We start from the raw sequence: 17374 nt of genomic DNA on the forward strand, positions 1-17374 counted from the left end.
CCTCGAGCCCCCCGCCCCTGGGCTCCTCCGGCAGCCCAGCGCCGTGCTCCCGGGGCAGTGCTCTCAGGCCGGCAGCGCAGCCCGACCCGGGGTTGCGAGGAGCCAGAGTCCAGGCCCGCCGGGCCTGCAGACCCACAGGACCCTGTGGGCCGTGGATGCACGTGCAGATCGGAGGGTGCCCTAGGGCCTGCTGCCAGGCGGCACCCTGGTGCCCCGACTCTGCGGACCCCCGAGGCTCAGGGGGCAGGTGGCGCTTACCCCCGACCGCAGAGCGCTCACTGACAGTCCAGGGGCCACTTGAGGTCATTACCCTCCTGTTCGGGGCCAGAACACAGAGGTCCCACGAGGGGCGGCCCTGCGCCCGGGCGCGGAGCCTGCTGAGTGACCGCCGGGCCTCGGCAGCCCGAACCGTCGAGTTGGGCTTTCCAGAATCCGGATGACGTGGAACAAGGTGCCCTCGCTGGGCAGCCTGAGCAGGGGGCCCCCCGGCCCCCCAGGAGCTCTGATCGGGGCTGGGGCTGAAGCCTTTCCCGGGGCCGCCCAGGCGTCTTGTATCGCATGGCTGGGCCGGGCAGTGACGACGTGCGCCCTGTGCTGCGTGGCGCCTGCCAAAGGCTCGTGGACCGAGAATGGGCCCGGCGCCTGCAGCGTGGCCGCCCATGCAAGCCTCATCCCCGGGCCCCGAGCCACTTACGGGGATGTAGCTGGCGTTGATGTAGTCTGAGCACGGGTCGTCATCCACGTTGGACAGCTTCACTCGAGACGCATCGTCTGGAAGGAATGATGGACAGATCGGTCACTGGGTCCTGGGCGGGCTTTCCACCGTTGGCCGGCTGCTTGGTGCTAGAGTGCAGCAGCTCTGGACCCCAAGACACCCCTGGGGCGGGGCTTCTGTTCGATTCGCAGGTGAGCCTCAGACAGGACAACCGACTGGCCCAGGTCTCACGGGAGGCTGTGAACATGTGAGCCAACCGGCCACCGGCTCTCTGAGGCCCCCTCTGCCTTCCTTCTTAACATGACGGCATTTGCCCTATGAGGAGGCCGTGCCCTTTCGCAGCTGGGACGAATACAATCCAGGACCACCATCCGCTGATCGGGTTGGGATAATAAAGAACATGTAAGGGGCAGCCCGGGTGGCTCAGCGGTTGAGCATCTCCCTTCGGCCCAGGGCATGACCCTGGGGTCCTGGGATCGAGTCCTGCATCGGGCTCCCCACATGGAGCCTGCTTCTCCCACTGCCTGCATCTCTGCCTCTCTCCCTCTGTGTCTCTCATGAATAAATAAATAAATAAAATCTTTTAAAAACAATAAAGAACATGTAATAATTGCTAACTGGGGACTTTAAGGAAACCCACGTCGGCCTTTGCTGTTAGCCCTGCTTCCCAGGAGAAGCAGTGGGACCACATGATAACATGTCAACCCCGTGAGAAGAGCATCTCGAACCAGAATTCAAGCTGGTCGTTACCGCATGGGTGGGAAGTGCACTAACATCCCTTTTAAAAGGCACGCAGGGCCTCGGAGCCTCTGTATCCAGCTATCCCATATCTCTTTAGCCCCATTTTATTCCTGGAAGAGAGAAGAAAGGGCTAGAGGGAAGACAGGATGACAAAGTTCCCCACGAAACTCACAGGGCAAGATATTGTTGTATCGATTTTTCCCTCTATTCTCCGGCAAGAGCGCAATGTCACATGATTGGTTTCGACCCACGTCTTTCAAGTCCTAACAGGTCAAAAAAAGAAGTTTGCGAGTGGAGGATATGAAACCGAAGAAGGCAGATCGCACAGTCCCTGAGATACATAACGATCTAGGAACATGTCACAACAGCCACTGTTTCCGGAACGCCTTGTATGGGACCTGTGTGACCTCCGCCTCCCCTGCCCCCAAAACCCCAGCCTCAGAGGAGCTATCCTCACCTCTGTTTTACAGATGGGGCTCAGACTGGGATAAGTCACTTGCCCCAAGGCGCGGAGGTGGCAAAGCTGGGCAGTGGACCCGAAGCCTGTGCCCTTTTCACCCTCCCACCTTGTGCCCCAGTCCAGCAAATCGCCAGGTTAAATAACTGACGGAACCAGGTTTACAGGTGAGACTGGCTCATCCTTCCTTAACATCTTATCCAGGTAGCACTTTGTTTGCTGTGCTCTTCAGGAGATGAGAGCAGATGGATCTGGAACGGACTCAGGCATGAGAGCGCTCCGCCGGGATCCTGCAGGGTGTCCTGACCCCCGAGCCCCCCTCGGCCCTCGGCCTGGGACCCGCAGGAGAGACTGGGACGAAAATTCTGCTGAGTCTGAGTCGTACCTCGTATTCCTTGGACAGGAGGTAGTTGGAATCAGCCTGCAGCTTCATGAAGTGCCCTTCAAACTGATTTATTTTTATTGGGCTATCGTTGAAAATATAATAGAAAGGAAAAAAAAAGAAAGAAAGAAAGAGAGAGAGAAAGAGAGAAAATTACTGATGGGAAGGGACACCGCCATGCCCAATCTGAGTTGTACTTCGAAAGCAGGTAACAGAGGTGCCAATGAGTTCTCGCTCTTACCAAGACGTCTTCCGGTTACTGTGAAGGGCGCCAAAAGAAGAAAGACCTCGTTAGCAAATCTCACATAAGACACTCAACTCATCTTTCAACACATTATGTGAAGGGAAATGTGGCGCTCACCCTTTCTGGCCCAGGTTCAAGTGGACAGATAGTGGTCGATCCCGGCGGATGCTCAGGCGGGCAGAGGGCCTCTCTCGACCATGGCTGCAACATAAGGGAGAGGATTTATATTCTGATTACGAAACTTGATTTAAACAGAGTTTTCCATTTATGGTGAGGCTGTGCATGTCTGTGCAAATATGGATTTTTCAGTATTCCTGTAGATTTACACTCAGCCAACGTCTCTTTGAGGGGAGGAAGCGCATAAAGAAGAAATAGATTTTTCCCACTCAGAAACGGATCTCTGCAATAGCTGGAGATTTGTCTTCTGGTTTTTGGCTACAGGTCATAATCACTTCCCACACTCTCAATAAAACTTTGCTTAAAAAAAAAACCCCGGTAAACCTTAGATGCAAGACATGACTGCGGGAAGGAGGACAACGTGCCAAGCACATTCCCTAAGAGGAGGGGGCGTGGCTTTGGGGCCACATGCTATTTGGTTCTTTTTGGTCCCTTCTTAAATTAGCATGACAAATATGACCACGGAATGGTGATGGCAACCACGCTTTTCAGCGGTTTTTCAGAAAGGCACTTGCTTGTGCAAGTCACAGACATCTCCGAATCCAGGAGCAAAAGCAGTTATTCCCCATTCAAATGAAGCTACAGATGGCCCCTCGGTCCTTTGGGTTAGGGCAAAACTCATCAATGGCAAGTAGAGACGCTGAGAAAAAAGCGAGTCATCGTTGGCAGGTTTGACTTGGTTTTCTTGAGAAGCAAAGGTGGTTCAACCGGGGAGAAATGACAGGATCACTTTTCAGGCTAAAGGGCGTTTCCGGTTACCTCTGTACAGTGGGGCGCCGGGCACCAAGGAATCGTGCACTCACCTGGCTTTCTGCCTGCAGATGAACAAGGCAACAGCGGCCACCAGCATGCCGATCAGGAACAGCCCGGCGCTCACACCTTCGATGACTCCAAACAAGGGCTCTACAGGCATCCGGACGGACACAATAGACCCAGGCAGGAGAATTAGTGCTAAAGAACTGGGAGGAGAGCCACGGAAACCCTCTAAACCCCTAAGGACGCTGTTACAGGAAAACTCAAACGATGCCCACGCTGCGGTATCTGCCGTCCGATGGGAGGTGCACCTGCGGCCCGGAAGAGGGGATGCGGGTTCCCACTAGGCAATGGCAGGTCCGTTCTTAGACTTTTTTTTTTTTTTTAAGATTTTATTTATTTATTAGAGACACACACACACACACACACACAGGCAGAGACAGGCAGAAGGAGAAGCAGGCTCCATGCAGGGAGCCCGACGCAGGACTCAGGACTCGATCCCGGGTCTCCAGGATCCCACCCTGGACCAAAGGCGGTGCCAAACCGCTGAGCCACCCGGGCTGCCCCGTCCTTAAACTTTTGAGGTTAATGGGGTTCAACTTACGAAGGAATTTTATACTCACTTGGGCTTGTACATAGAGTTAGGACACTTGAGATAAAGGCCAGCAGTTGGCCACCGTGGTAAAAACGCTATTTCATTCATATGATACAAGTATGATAGTATTGGGGACTTTGGCAGGTTCCAGTGAGTTACTGAGAGCTCTTCAATGAAATTTCATTTTTATTATCTGCTGTGATACTACCTCTGGGAGTCTGTGAATAGTTAGAGTAGCCTATTTTTATTTTTATTTTTTATTTTTTTTGAGTAGCCTATTTTTAAAACAGCTTTGGGGCCCCTGGGGGGCTCAGTGCATGACCCCGGGGTCCTGAGATCGAGTTCCACATCGGGCTTCCCGCAGGGAGCCTGCTTCTCCCTCTGCCTGTGTCTCTGCCTCTCTCTCTCTCTGTGTCTCATGAATAAATAAAATCTTAAAAAAATATAACACCTTTATCAAAATATAACTCACATACCATTCAGTTCACTGATTTAAATAGTATAATTCAATGATTTTTGGGATAGTCACAGAGTTTTACAAACATCACCATATTCAATTTTCCGACGTTGTCACCTCTCAAAAGAAACCCCAGGCCTCTTAGCAGTCATTCTCCATCCTTCCCCAGCCCTGGCAGCCATGAATCTACTTTGTCTTCATAGATTTACCAATTCTGGACACTTGATGTAAACTGAATCCTAAATATGTGGTCTTCGGTCATTGGCTGCTCACACTTGGCAAAATGTTTTCAAAATTCATCCGTGTTGTAGCATGTCTCAGGATTTCATTCTTTTTTATAGGTGACTAATATCTCATTGTATGGAATATATCACATACTGTTTATGCATTCACCCATTGACGGACATTTGGGTTATCTCTATTTGGGGGCTATTATTATTATTATTATTTTAAATATTTTATTTATTTATTCATGCAAATGCTTCGATTTGCCTTTTCTCTAATGATTAATGATGTTGACCATCTTGTCATGTGCCTATTGGCCATTTGAGTATCTTCTCTGGTGAAATGACTATTCACATCCTTTGTCATCAGACCTTTTATTATTGAGTTGTAAGGTGTCAGGTCCTTAGGTGTGTCAGACACGCGAGCCTGATCAGATATTAACTTGCAAATAGTTCCCCCCATTCTGTGGGTTTTCTTTTCACTTGCTTCATGGTCTCCTTTGAGGCACGAAAAATACTAAATTTTGATCAAGTCCCATTTGTCTGTCTCTTTTCTCCTTCCATTGCTGTGCTATCGCTGTCACATCAAGGAAGGCATTTCCTAATCCAAGGTCACAGAATTTTACTCCTACGTTTTCTTTTAAAAGTTGTACTGTTGTAGCTCTTACATTCAGGCCTCCAGAACAGTCCATTTTTGAACGTGCACTTTAAGCCCTTGGATCTGTTTCTTCAGGGTTGCTTTTCAAGACTCATTAAATCAACACGCTTGTGTTTCTTTTAATGTGGTTAATATTCTTTTCTGGATATGTGCTTACTACCTTCCTTTCCGGGACTACACACAATTTCTATGGCTTTCTAAATAGTGAAGAATTGTGTTTACAGTGCCCCTGCTTAACATTAAATTATAAGCAAACACATCTAAATCCTCTTAACTGTGTTCTGATCCCTTTTTGGTTTGAAAAGTGGGAGATTATCCCTATATTTGGCATAAATAGATGGGAGTGTTTGTGAGGCTGAGTCATCTTTTGTCATGCAGCATGAGAGACTGTTTTAGCTATGAAGAAGAACTTCCTGAGGCCAAGCATTGTAGAACCCTGGCTCCAGGAAGAGGCTGGGACAGATGCCGGGGTCAGTCTCCAGGAACAATGTGCTGAAAAATGATGCTATTCTCAGCATGATGAGAATATTCGGAGTCAATGCAGTGCAGAGGTTAAGGGCTCCAGCGGAAAATGCCAGAATTCCAGCTCTACCTTCCAGGGCAAGTTACCCAGGTCCAAGAAGTCCTCTTGGAGCCCTAGGGCTTGACCTTTAAAATGGGGGATGATAATAGTATCTACCTCAAAAGCTTGTATGAAGGTTGGATAAACTATTTCGTGGATAAAAGAGAGTAAATATTAGCTACTGCTATTATTCAGGCTTTCCCTCTACAATTCTAGGGAAGTTTCTTTTATAAATTTATGTAAAATCTTTTAAGTTAACATCTTTTATGGTGTAAAAGCCACATATGATAAACAAAAGGAAAAAATACGGCCTATAATCCCACTACTTGGAGATATTCATTGTTAATACTTTTTTTTAAGTAGGCTCCATACCCAGTGTGGGGCTTGAACTCACGACCCTGAGATCACAAGTTGCATGCTCCACCGACTGAGCCAGCCAGGCGCCTCTCGTTGTGGATACTTTGGTGTTTTATCCTCTAGTCTTTTTTTCCCTACGCATTTCTATGTTTGCACACACGTACATTCCCACCTGTGACTGAAAGCCTTTTGTACTTATATTTTGGCCTGTGCAAGCTCCTAATTTGAATGTTTTTCACCCATCATTTATAAAAACTTCATTTTATTTATTTATTTATTTATTTATTTATTTATTTATTTATTTAAACTTCACTTTAAATTAAAGAAATCCGATACTTCCATCCTTCTTTTCAAGACTGATGCCCATTCAGTCCATTCTCCTTTAGAAATACGAGCGAGGGATCCCTGGGTGGCGCAGCGGTTTGGCGCCTGCCTTTGGCCCAGGGTGCGATCCTGGAGACCCGGGATCGAATCCCACATCGGGCTCCTGGTGCATGGAGCCTGCTTCTCCCTCTGCCTGTGTCTCTGCGCCTCTCTCTCTCTCTCTGTGACTATCATAAATAAATAAAAATTAAAAAAAATTAAAAAAAAAGAAATAACGAGCGATTTCTCCAATCCAGATCGTCCCTGATCCCATAAAGATTGAAATCCTAGTGAAAATGCATGTTCCCCTCACCCTTAGCCCAGCCACCAGACCTCTCCACAGAGGCCCTTGTAAGTGATGAGGTAGGTGGTCGACTGTGCAAGTGGATGGGGACGGTGGCCTTACCTGACTCTGTGGTGATGGGCAAAGAGAAAAACGTGTCTGAATAGAGCGGCTTCGTGAATTCCTTCAGGTCCTCATCGAACAGCTGTGTAAAAGCCCGAATGCTGATTCTGAAAGGAAAACCGGATTTATTTAAGTGCGAATTTGCGGCTGACCACAGAAGAGGTGTTCAAGGAGTAACAGGGTGGGCACCTGGTCCATATGTATGCTAGCTAGGACATGAATTATGGAATCAGATAAACCCGGGTTCACTCATGCATGTGTTCATTCATTCATCAAAGGTTTGCTGAGCCCCTACCATGTGCCAGTCCCTGTGCTAGGATCTGGGGAGACGATAAGGGACACAGCAAAGTCCCTACCATCCCAAAGCTTACATTCTCTAGTGTTGGTAGTCAGGTAACGTCTACACAGATTTAATACACCGGATGGTGATCTGTACCACGAAGAGCAGAGCAGAGTAAGGGTGAGGGATGGGGATGGGGATGGGGACTGGCGCGTGGAACTGCCCTATTCAGTGTGGTCAGTGAAGGGTTCCTGGACAGGAGGACATGTGCCCAGGGGCAAAGGAGGGAGGCCGAGGGAACCACGGTGGGGAAGCCCTGAGAGGAAGGACCAGATGGGGCCCCGCCCGAAGAGGAGGAGGGAGGAATTCAGGATGGGCCTACAATTTGAGCTCAGCTCATTTGAGACAATAATGGCATCACCGATGGAAATGGGGAGCTAAGCTGGGGAAAGAGGAAGAGCGCTGCTTGGGCTGTGTTGGATTTAGAGTGACAGGGAGACATCGATTTAGAGCTCTCCAGCTGGTGTTTGGAGTTATTGCGATCACGGCGGTTGTCCACACGTCCCTGTGGGATGGTGCCCGGAGCTGAGCTGGCCCTAAATTCAATAAGCCACCAAGATGCAACTTGTAAAAGATAAAGTTGTAACCTCAGCCTGGATGAAAAGTCTACTGTCCCCGTCATGGAACCTTGGTCTCATGGTCCCTGGGTGAGTCAGCGCAGGCGGGCTGGCTGCGCTTGGTTTCTGGGGACATATCTTAGGAAGGGTTAGAGATCGTTCGAGGTGATTAAACAGGATGACAGACAGAAAAGGCTTGGGGGGGGATCCCTGGGTGGCGCAGCGGTTTGGAGCCTGCCTTTGGCCCAGGGCGCGATCCTGGAGACCCGGGATCGAATCCCACGTCGGGCTCCCTGTGCATGGAGTCTGCTTCTCCCTCTGCCTCTGTCTCTGCCTCTCTCTCTCTCTCTCTCTGTATGACTATCATAAATAAATAAAATAAAAAAATAAAAAAATAAAAAAAAGAAAAGGCTTAGGGGAACATGATGGTTGACTCCGGATTTAAAGAATTCCCATGCAGAAGAGGAAACCGACATCGTAATTTTTCTTCTTGAAGGTAGAGTGAAGCCCAACAGGCCGAGGTCACAAGGAGGTGTAGTCTGGGAACAAAAAGTCACTTTGTAACACCTGGAGTATGAGCTGCTGCATAGGTAGTGAGCTCCCAGTCATCGTGGGTGTTTAAGCAGAGGCTGAGAACCAGCTCTCGGAGGAGCTGTAGGAGAGCATCCCTGCACTCAGTTAAGGACTGCTCAGGCCAGCTCTTGAGGTCTTTCTCTTTCAAATTGTAGGTCTGCTGAGACTATCAGGCTGGATTTCTACAGGGACATTTTCCCAGTGTTAATTTAAATCTTATGAAGGTGCACGGAAGTCTCTTTTTCCTTTTTTTTTTTTTTTTTTTTAAATCTAGATTTGTTTAACCCAAAAGTTTCTGGGCATGCCCTGTAATACTGCTGAACTAGTGTCACCCAGGGCAGATGGTTCTGACCCTCCGTTCCTCCTTCTAACTCGTGCCCACGTCCACGTGCAATCTCGGAGCATGAGCAGGCTGCTGTGGATCCAACACACCTGTCATTGGCATCTCAAAAAGCTACTTTCCAGTCAAAAGTTGTACGTCCCAGGCTCAGCGACTATTGCTGGAAGTATTGTGAGGGGTCCCTGAGGGGTGACAAGCAGTCAGCTTGCGTGAAGTGCGAAGCTGGGGAGCAGGAGCATGCTGCTAACACACGGTGCTTTGGGAAATGAGTCTCTCTGGTGAAAAGAATTTCCAGTATTGGCATAGCAGCTTCTAAGTGTGGAAGGATCCAGAAACATGGTTCTGTTGGAGCATCTCCAACTTCTCCAGCGTAATCGGGAAGTTTCTTCTATTACTTCAGAGATTTGGAACCTGAAGTTTGGAGAGATGTCCTGTCTCGTTCAAGATCACAGAGGGAGGGATGCCCAGGTGGCTCAGCGCTTGAGCACCTGCCTTGGGCCCAGGCCGTGATCCTGGAGACCCGGATCCCTGCAGGGATCCTGCTTCTCCCTCTGCCTGTGTCTCTGCCTCTCTCTCTCTCTCTCATAAATAAATAAATAAATAAATAAATAAATAAATAAATAAATAAATAAAATCTTAAAAAAAAAAGATCACAGAGGGAGCTGGTGCGAGAAAACCAAACTCTGTATGTTCCGAGTCCCAGCCTGGATTTCCTTCCGGCTTAGTTTTGGTTTGACCGCACTGACTTCTGTTGGAGGGATCCCACAAAGGGCCCAGGCTGGGAAGCAGCAGGTCTGAGGTCGAGCTAAGGCTATGCTGCCGATTAGAGGAAGGGTCCCTACAGTTTTTAGGCCTTGGTGTCCTCGTTTATTAATAAAAGGCACTGGACATAAACCTCCACATGTTCTGTTCTGAAGCTCTAGGTGCAAAACACAGACTATGAGATGAATGCAGAGGAGTAAGGACCTCTGGGCAGCCAGAAAGGAGGGGATGACCTAGGATAGGACCACCCTAACCTCAGTGGACCTTAGACCGTTTCCAAAAAGGGACACGGCCACCACCGCTTGGCTGGCTCAGCCAGGCCCGTCCCATCCTGTCTTCCCGGCCTTGTCTTCCCTGCTACCCCCTTCCATGCTCTCTCCCCAGGTTGAAACGGGACTATTTCCTCTTCTCCGAATAGTCGGTGTATTGCCCCCTCTGCACTTTGACTCTGGATCTTCCCTCCGCCCTGACTCTCCTTCTGTCCCTCTCTTGGCATTTTTGAATCCTTCCCTCCTTTTTAATGCTCAGAGCTAAAAATGTCACCTCCTTCAAGAAGCCTTTTGAGCCTTTACAGCATTTGTTTACCCTAGTGCCTTTCAACATCTCTGCCCGTATCTTACAGATGCCTCTGTGTGTGTGTGTGTGTGTGTGTGTGTGTGTGTGTCAACAAGGTTATTTTAATAAACAGACACACGAGAGTAATGATCTCAACCTTACATGTGTCCAGAATCAGAAATCGACAGCACACAGTTAGAGATCGTGCGGTTCGGCTTCCATGCTGACTACCTGGTTGTGGTCACACTGCTACTCTGTTTAGAATAGAAACGAAACCAGATCAGCACCCTGCTAACCTCCGACCTGCCTCCCACCCACCACGATCTGCTCTTTCTCTTCCTGTATGAACGACGCTAACTATACCCCCAGGTAACAGGAACCTGGTAACAAATGGGAACACATTCTAAACCAGGCATTTCCCATTTCCTTTTTCATTTTCATTTTATTTATTTATTCATGAAAGACACAGAGAGAGAGGCAGAGACACAGGCATAGGGAGAAGCAGGCTTCATGCAGGGACCCGACGTGGGACTCGATCCCAGGACCCGGGGTCACACCCTGAGCTGAAGGCAGACGTCCAATCGCTGAGCCACCCAGGTGCCCTGACATTTCCCATTTCTTTTCAATCTGATTTCCCCCCATGTTGTCTCCTGTCTACCTATTCTCTCTAGAAACAGGATGCCTGACAGCACTGAGGCTCATCATCCCGAGACACGCAGAACTGACTGCACCAAGGCCAGGGTTGGCAGTCACATGGGACACCACTGAGCATCCTGTTCCCCCACCTACTTTGAAAGGCTTTGCCTCCTCTTATCAAGACTTATCTGCCCAGCATGCTTTTCACAGGGGACATGGAGGAAAGTTGTGTTCTAGAAAACAAGTAAGGTGTGAGTTGATTAAGGTGCAAATAAGAATGTATAACTCTTCACAGGGCATCTGGCTCATTCCCTTCTTGGTTCAACAAACATTTAATGAGCGCCTCTTTGGGCCCAGGTACTTGCCATATTGTTTATCTCCTCCATTAGACTGGAACTCCTGTAGCCTGGTGAAGAGGGTAGGTAACCAAAGAGCTACAGGATGCCGGTAAGTAGAGTCTTGGGGGGATGGAGGCTCTGAGTGCTGCCGCGGAAATGCAGCTGGGGCCACCGCCCAGTGTGGGTGGCTGGGTTGTGGGGTAACATGTGGCTCATTGAGGGCTGAGCTGGCTTTTGAGGCGTATGAAGGGACGCACCAGCTCATCAAGGGAGGGGAGGGCATCCCAGATAGAACAAAAGGGACGTGTGGAGGCTCAGAGGGATCAGAGAGGCATGTGAAGTGAAGAGCAGCAAGTGAAGGGCACTGCAAGTGAAGGGCAGCAAAAGGCGGGGCGTACTTGGTGGCAGATGGTGGGAAGCAAAGGAGAGACAGGCAGTCGGGAGGGGGCCTTATGGGCCCTGCTCTGGAATCCCACCTACTCCTGGAAGGGAAAGGGGACCCCCGGAAGACCTTAACCTAGAAGGGACATGACCAGTTTTGATGGGTCCTCTACATCCCTCCTGTGTTGCTGTGCAGATGGGAGAAGAGAGGATTTGGGAACTGAAATGCCTTTCCAAGGTCACACAGCTAAGTAGCAGCGCCTGAACTCCGTGCAGACTGTCCCAGGCCCGGGCAGCTTCCAGTGCTGGGCCCAGACGGGGGAAATCTACCGCTTCTCATCACCCTCTCTTAAGTGTAGTAAGGGGCCACCTTCTCTCCATCGCTTTCAGGAACCGACAAACAAGAACCAGCCTCCACCGTCCAACTTGCGAATCAAATAGAGCCTTTGGGAGACTTTTGCTCAAAAATCCTTGATCCCAGTGACGGAGGAGTGCGGCATCTCTCGATTCTTATAGGAACTGAAGGGTTCCCGAGTGCTGCTCCCTCTGACTGTGCCCCTTTGCTCTGTCCACCCCTTTCAGGCAGGCTCATATGGTGGCTTCTCCAAGTAAATGGCACTGATAACTGTGCGCGTGTTTACTCTGCAGATGCCGACTGGCTGGGGTGGCGGTAGCATTTTGGGGTGAGTCCTGGGCAGGGCTAGCTACGTATCTCCTGCTCAAAGTCTCAACGTGAGTCCTCTGGTTTAGGAAACCCGTCAGCCTGCCCATGTTGATTCGGGGAGAGGCTATGAGCGCTCTCAGGTGGGATGCCATGCCGCTGTCTCCCTTTGGAGCCCACAGCAAAGTCTCTGCTGGGACTCATGGGGGACATTCAAAATACACAGGAGTCAATAAGACCTGGGCACCGATGAACCAGAGGGGACACTGGCCCACAGGGCACCTGCCCGCACCCGGGAGAGACAGCACATCCTCCGCAGCAGGGCTGATCTTGGACGCCCCGTAGCTTGCAGCCAAGATAGCAGCCAACATTCGCTTTTTCTTGAGGACTCTGCTTGGGATGCTGTGTACCTCCTCTCATACTTGCTTTCGGGGAGTCCGGTGCAGGCCAAGGGCACTGCCAATCCCTACGGCTGGAAGGGCCTGTTGGCTGCGGCAGTGCTTCCTGGGGCCAAGCCAAATGGCTGCTCCTTTTCAAGGGTACTCTCCTTCACACAGGAGCCTTCGCCTTCCACAGTTCTGTCTGGGCCACAGAGCACTTTCATCTTTTTATGCCTCAGATGATAAATGAATAAGTGTAATTTCAACCCTCACTGAAAGTAGAAGATGAAACCTTATATTTCTTGGGTCCCCCCCAACTCAGTCTTCCTGTTTGGACATGTTCCCCGTCATTAACATAGTAAATGAATTGTTTGACATGTGCTAAAGAAGTTTCAGGAGAAAGAACAACCTATTAGGAACCTTTGGTTCTTCGTATAATGGATTGGAGCTTTTGCGCAAGGCCGAAGGCCTTCTTGACACGTCACCTTAGTGAATGGAGGCAGGAGCACCACTTTTATAAATTACCCAGCAACATGCACAGCACTGTTGTAACACAGGTTATTAGTCTACAGGAGCTCATATGCATCAGATGCCCAGACAGCTGCGTACCCACTAACGAGGCACGTCCCTTCTTTGCAAAATGATGGTAATACGTCTAACCTGTAGGCCGTGCGTGGCTTCAGTGGTCCGTCACAGAATTTCTGCTGATTGGGATCGCATTTTCCACCCAGGCTCTCCATCTCTGCCCCAAGCTTAATGTTAAAGCTCTTGGAGCTGCTGTCAGGACTTTCGGCACATTTGCTGGCAAAATAATCGGTCTGATACATCCGGATGGAGGCATTGTGCCTGTATTCCAGGTAGGAGGGCAGAGGGTGCTGTTGTTCTGGCTTCAGCTCATCACTGCCTGGAGGGAGGAAACCCACAGTGAATGACCGACTTTCTTGTGACTTCGGCGATTTCTCACTAGGTTTCTAAGTCGGCCTCCCCTCTCCCGCCATCTCGGGTTATCTCCAAAGTGCAGACTCTTTGACCTTGAAGGATACTGTGAAATTCTGCTAATGAAGTTAATTTTAATTCACTTCTTCTAAAATAAAAATTAATAATAATATCTGTATACACAGGATGTCATACACACACGTACATGTATTTGTATGCACACACACACCCATCATTTTTCTCGGAAATAAAACGTGTGTGTTTGAGAGGTTAACTCGTTGCATCAGAGGATAATGTGTTCCAGAACTCCAGAAAGTTGGACACTCCCCACTGTACGAGTCAACCCACTCAATAAGTTCTCTGCCTTGCCAACGACCATTGTAGCTGAGCTAATAAGGAAACCCCTATGACCTAGGAAATAGGGAAGAGATAAGAGAAATCAAGTTCAAGGCCAGAACAGTCACCCACAGGCACGCTCCACGTGCCACACCCAGTCTGATAACTGCTCCGCGTGCAGCTCTCTGTTATCTTGAGTCCAGTGTAATCCTGGCTCAAATTTGGCCCTGCCTGTAGCACGCTTCCCAGAACTCTTCCCTGTCCACCCAGCCTGCTGTGTGTTTTGGCACTGCAAGCTCGTTTTGATGTTGGCTGGAGGAAAGCATAATCAGGAAGATAAATATTACAGAGGTAGGATACCATTTACAGCACACTTCAAGGAGTGGCATTACAGGGGTTCATCACATCCTGGAGCCTCGGTTAATAAAATTCGTTCACAATGAGTGGGTCTTGGAAATACTACCTCGTTGGCAGTAATTGAAGAGGAATGTTGCCTTTGGGATGAACTATAAGCTATGAATGACATTTATAGGAGATGGATTGCTCCCTTAGATCACCAGGGGAGCACGGCCCATCTCCACGCACATCAATAATTGAAGCCCACAAGGCTGGAGAACATGAGGCTGCCTGCTGGGGTTTGGCTTCCTTTTGGCACTCCCTTACATTCACGTAGTAAAGCTTTGTGTTCACTGCACCTCCATTACATCTAAAATCTCTCCACAGTTCACCGAGTTATCTCTTAAATCCTTATCCACAGATACAAGTAAACATACCTATTTACGAGACATAAGGAAATCTGGGATGCACCACTGACCCTTGAAATGATTTCGTTAATTCTGCATGACCAACTTCAGTACAACTAAATAAAACGTCAAAGCACACAGACCATTACATACCCTGCGAGACTGAAATACTATTCTGCCTAGGAAGTGCCCCAGGCCCTGTCAGGTTTGGACTCTCTCGCTGCCCACAAATGGGTTAAAATAGTCAGGGATGCTAAAGAAACTCATGGGTAAACACCTTAAGCAGTTTTGAAAACTATGAGACACGTCAAATATATTATGACACGTCACTGCAGATGCAGACATGTGCTTTGGAGAAACAGGCCACACACGACCTCGGTGGCTAATACAACACTCCAGTAGGTGGACAAATGCCAACCTACTAAGCTCTAAAAATCCTACTTGGCGTCGTCTAGGAGGCTGCCATCACCCTTTCCTTGTCTCTGCCTGGCCTGTAGGAATCAGGCAGGCAGTGAGTAATGTCGTAGACCAGAACTTGAAATTTACTGCTGAAAATTCAGTAGAGAAAGGGAGAAGGCTTTTCGTGATCATCTTTTCCCTCTTGCTGGCTCTTGAAGGTTTTTTGTGAATTGGTGGGTGGTTTGGAAGCGTGTGCTTCCCTGGGGTGTTTGAGATCAGGGTGGGGGAGACGCCGGAGTACGCGGCTGGCTGGTGGCTGCACCGCAGAGTGTCCACGGCGCTGGATGAGCAGTGAGCAGGTGGTGAGGATCAACCAGGCCATCGATGCTCTTCCAGCAGGGCCTGGCTCATCACGAGGCCCTTAAGCGAGGGTCACTGATACCATTGTGGTTGCTACTGTTGTTGCTCACCTGTTGCACAATTATCTGCGCAACGGGCTTCTTGCTGAGAGAGCCTGTGCCCACGTATTTGTCACGTCTCCCAGCATCCACTGGAGACGGGGCAGGAAGATATAAAACTTAAGGTTTCTGCTCTAGAACACCTGGCCACAGAAAGAGCCACTGGGGTGGCCTGGGCTGAGGCAACCCTGGGTCTCAGGGCAGAGAATCTGGCGTCACTTACCGTCGGCCTCTCTCACTACCACTGTGAAGTACTTCACAGCTCCGTTGGTGTCACTGAACCAGCTGCAGTTGAAAGTGAAGTTGATGGAGGATTTGCTGATGAGCACATCCTTTTTGTTCACGCGGATGTGTGGTGGTGGAGGAGGGGGCCCTGGAAGGGATGGAGAAGGAATCGGGGGGGTCACAGCTCCACTTTTCCACAGAAACAACAATTGGTGAAATGAAGGTCTCTGCTCACCTACACCAGTGTGTGCGTGTGTATGCCTGTGCATGTAGCTCGCTGCCCTGATGCCCCCCCATGCCCCCGCAGGCCGGGCACCTCAAGCACGCTAAGGCCACTTCCTGTGCCTGCTGCTGGGCTGCTCTGCAGGCATCCAGAAGGGTCTGCACCTCCCGGACACTTTCTGGGTCTCTTTCATCCCAGTGACACCAAGTTGCGCTACCGGGGCCGGGAAGTGGGTGGGGGTGCCCCCCAGGAAACACTTACGGTCTATCATCGTGATGGTGCTGCCCTCCACCACCTCGCTGCTCATGCCAGCCGACTGCACCTTGATGGACACCAGGTACCTCTTATGGGGCACGAGCATCATGATGTTGAGCAGAGACTTTTCTTTCTCCAGCTTTCTGGAAAACTCAACTTCTTGGGTGTCCATTTTCCGACACTCAATGCTATAGCCGTCAAAGTCAGAGTCAGGAGGGATCCAAGAGCAGGCAATGGCCGTGGAGTTCTGAGGCCGGCAATGCAGGTTCTGTATCTTGTCTGGCTCTACAGGAGAGAGAGGGAGAGACGGTTTTTTGTTTGGTTTTGTTTCATTTTTTTCCCCCCAGCTCCTCTGGGCCCCATTTGCTCTGAGACCTAAATAAGTAATTCTCAACATTTACTTGGGTTGCTTTTCAAGAAAGGCAGTTCTTATGGCTCTCCCAAGGAATTTCTGCTTCCCAGACCATACTTTGAGAAACGTGAAAAATTACAGTGCTGTCCCCTTAGAAAATCACCAGGTGCCAGTGTGATCAGAAACACAAATGCACACTAAATTTAGCACAGGCATGAAAATCAAAGGGCAGAAGTCAGATGGAAGGTGGGACTGAGTAGCCCAAAGGTTAAAAGGGTAGCTTGGCCTGCCTGAATTCAAACTCTATTTATCAGTGTGACTTTGTGGGTGAGTTACTTACCGTGTCCGTGCCACATTTATAAAGTGGGAAAATGAAGAGTACCTACTTCCTATGGGGATTGCGATGGTTCAGTGAGTTGAATCAGGTACGGCCACCCAGAAAACCATGCCTGGCATAGTAATTGCTCAGTAACTGCTGGCTCTTATGAGAAAATTAAGACATGGCATTACTTACTTGTTACCTTCTAGGCCATGGCTCTGTCCCCCTCTTCCATTTTTTTTGCCTTTCCTGCTCACATGCCATCCTCCAGGCAGTGAAACTACCTGCAGTTCTCTGTATCCACCATGCTCTCCCACCCCCTGTGCTTGCGGTCATTCAGTTTCTTCTGTCTGACACAGTGCCTGACCCAGTAGGGACTCAATGAAAGTATCTGATCTCATTAGTTGTGGTGAATGACTCCACAAGAAGTGAGTGATACAGTCTGTCAAGAAAACACCTAGATGACCTGACCATGCAGGTGAATAATCAAATTCTAGGCCCTCCCCAACTTGCT

General features: G+C 49.5%; 1 protein-coding gene across 5 annotated transcripts in view; it reads right to left on the reverse strand.

Annotated features, from left to right (window-relative positions):
* Positions 1-17374, reverse strand: part of PTPRB (protein tyrosine phosphatase receptor type B) — a 113219-nt gene that overhangs the window by 14700 nt on the left and 81145 nt on the right. For 4 of the 5 annotated variants that reach the window (XM_072843269.1, XM_072843267.1, XM_072843270.1 and 1 more), the window contains 10 exons: positions 16196-16474; positions 15710-15859; positions 13275-13518; positions 7092-7198; positions 3520-3619; positions 2657-2740; positions 2537-2554; positions 2299-2380; positions 1629-1719; positions 695-771 (listed from right to left, as the gene is read on the reverse strand). In XM_072843269.1, the coding sequence (XP_072699370.1) occupies positions 695-771; positions 1629-1719; positions 2299-2380; positions 2537-2554; positions 2657-2740; positions 3520-3619; positions 7092-7198; positions 13275-13518; positions 15710-15859; positions 16196-16474 (1232 nt within the window). Of the gene's footprint in view, positions 1-694; positions 772-1628; positions 1720-2298; positions 2381-2536; positions 2555-2656; positions 2741-3519; positions 3620-6582; positions 6874-7091; positions 7199-13274; positions 13519-15709; positions 15860-16195; positions 16475-17374 lie in introns of those variants that run through there. The other variant, XM_072843271.1, reaches the window with a different exon arrangement.

Source organism: Canis lupus, chromosome 11 (assembly GCF_048164855.1).
Source record: "Canis lupus baileyi chromosome 11, mCanLup2.hap1, whole genome shotgun sequence".
NCBI classification, from domain to species: domain Eukaryota; kingdom Metazoa; phylum Chordata; class Mammalia; order Carnivora; family Canidae; genus Canis; species Canis lupus.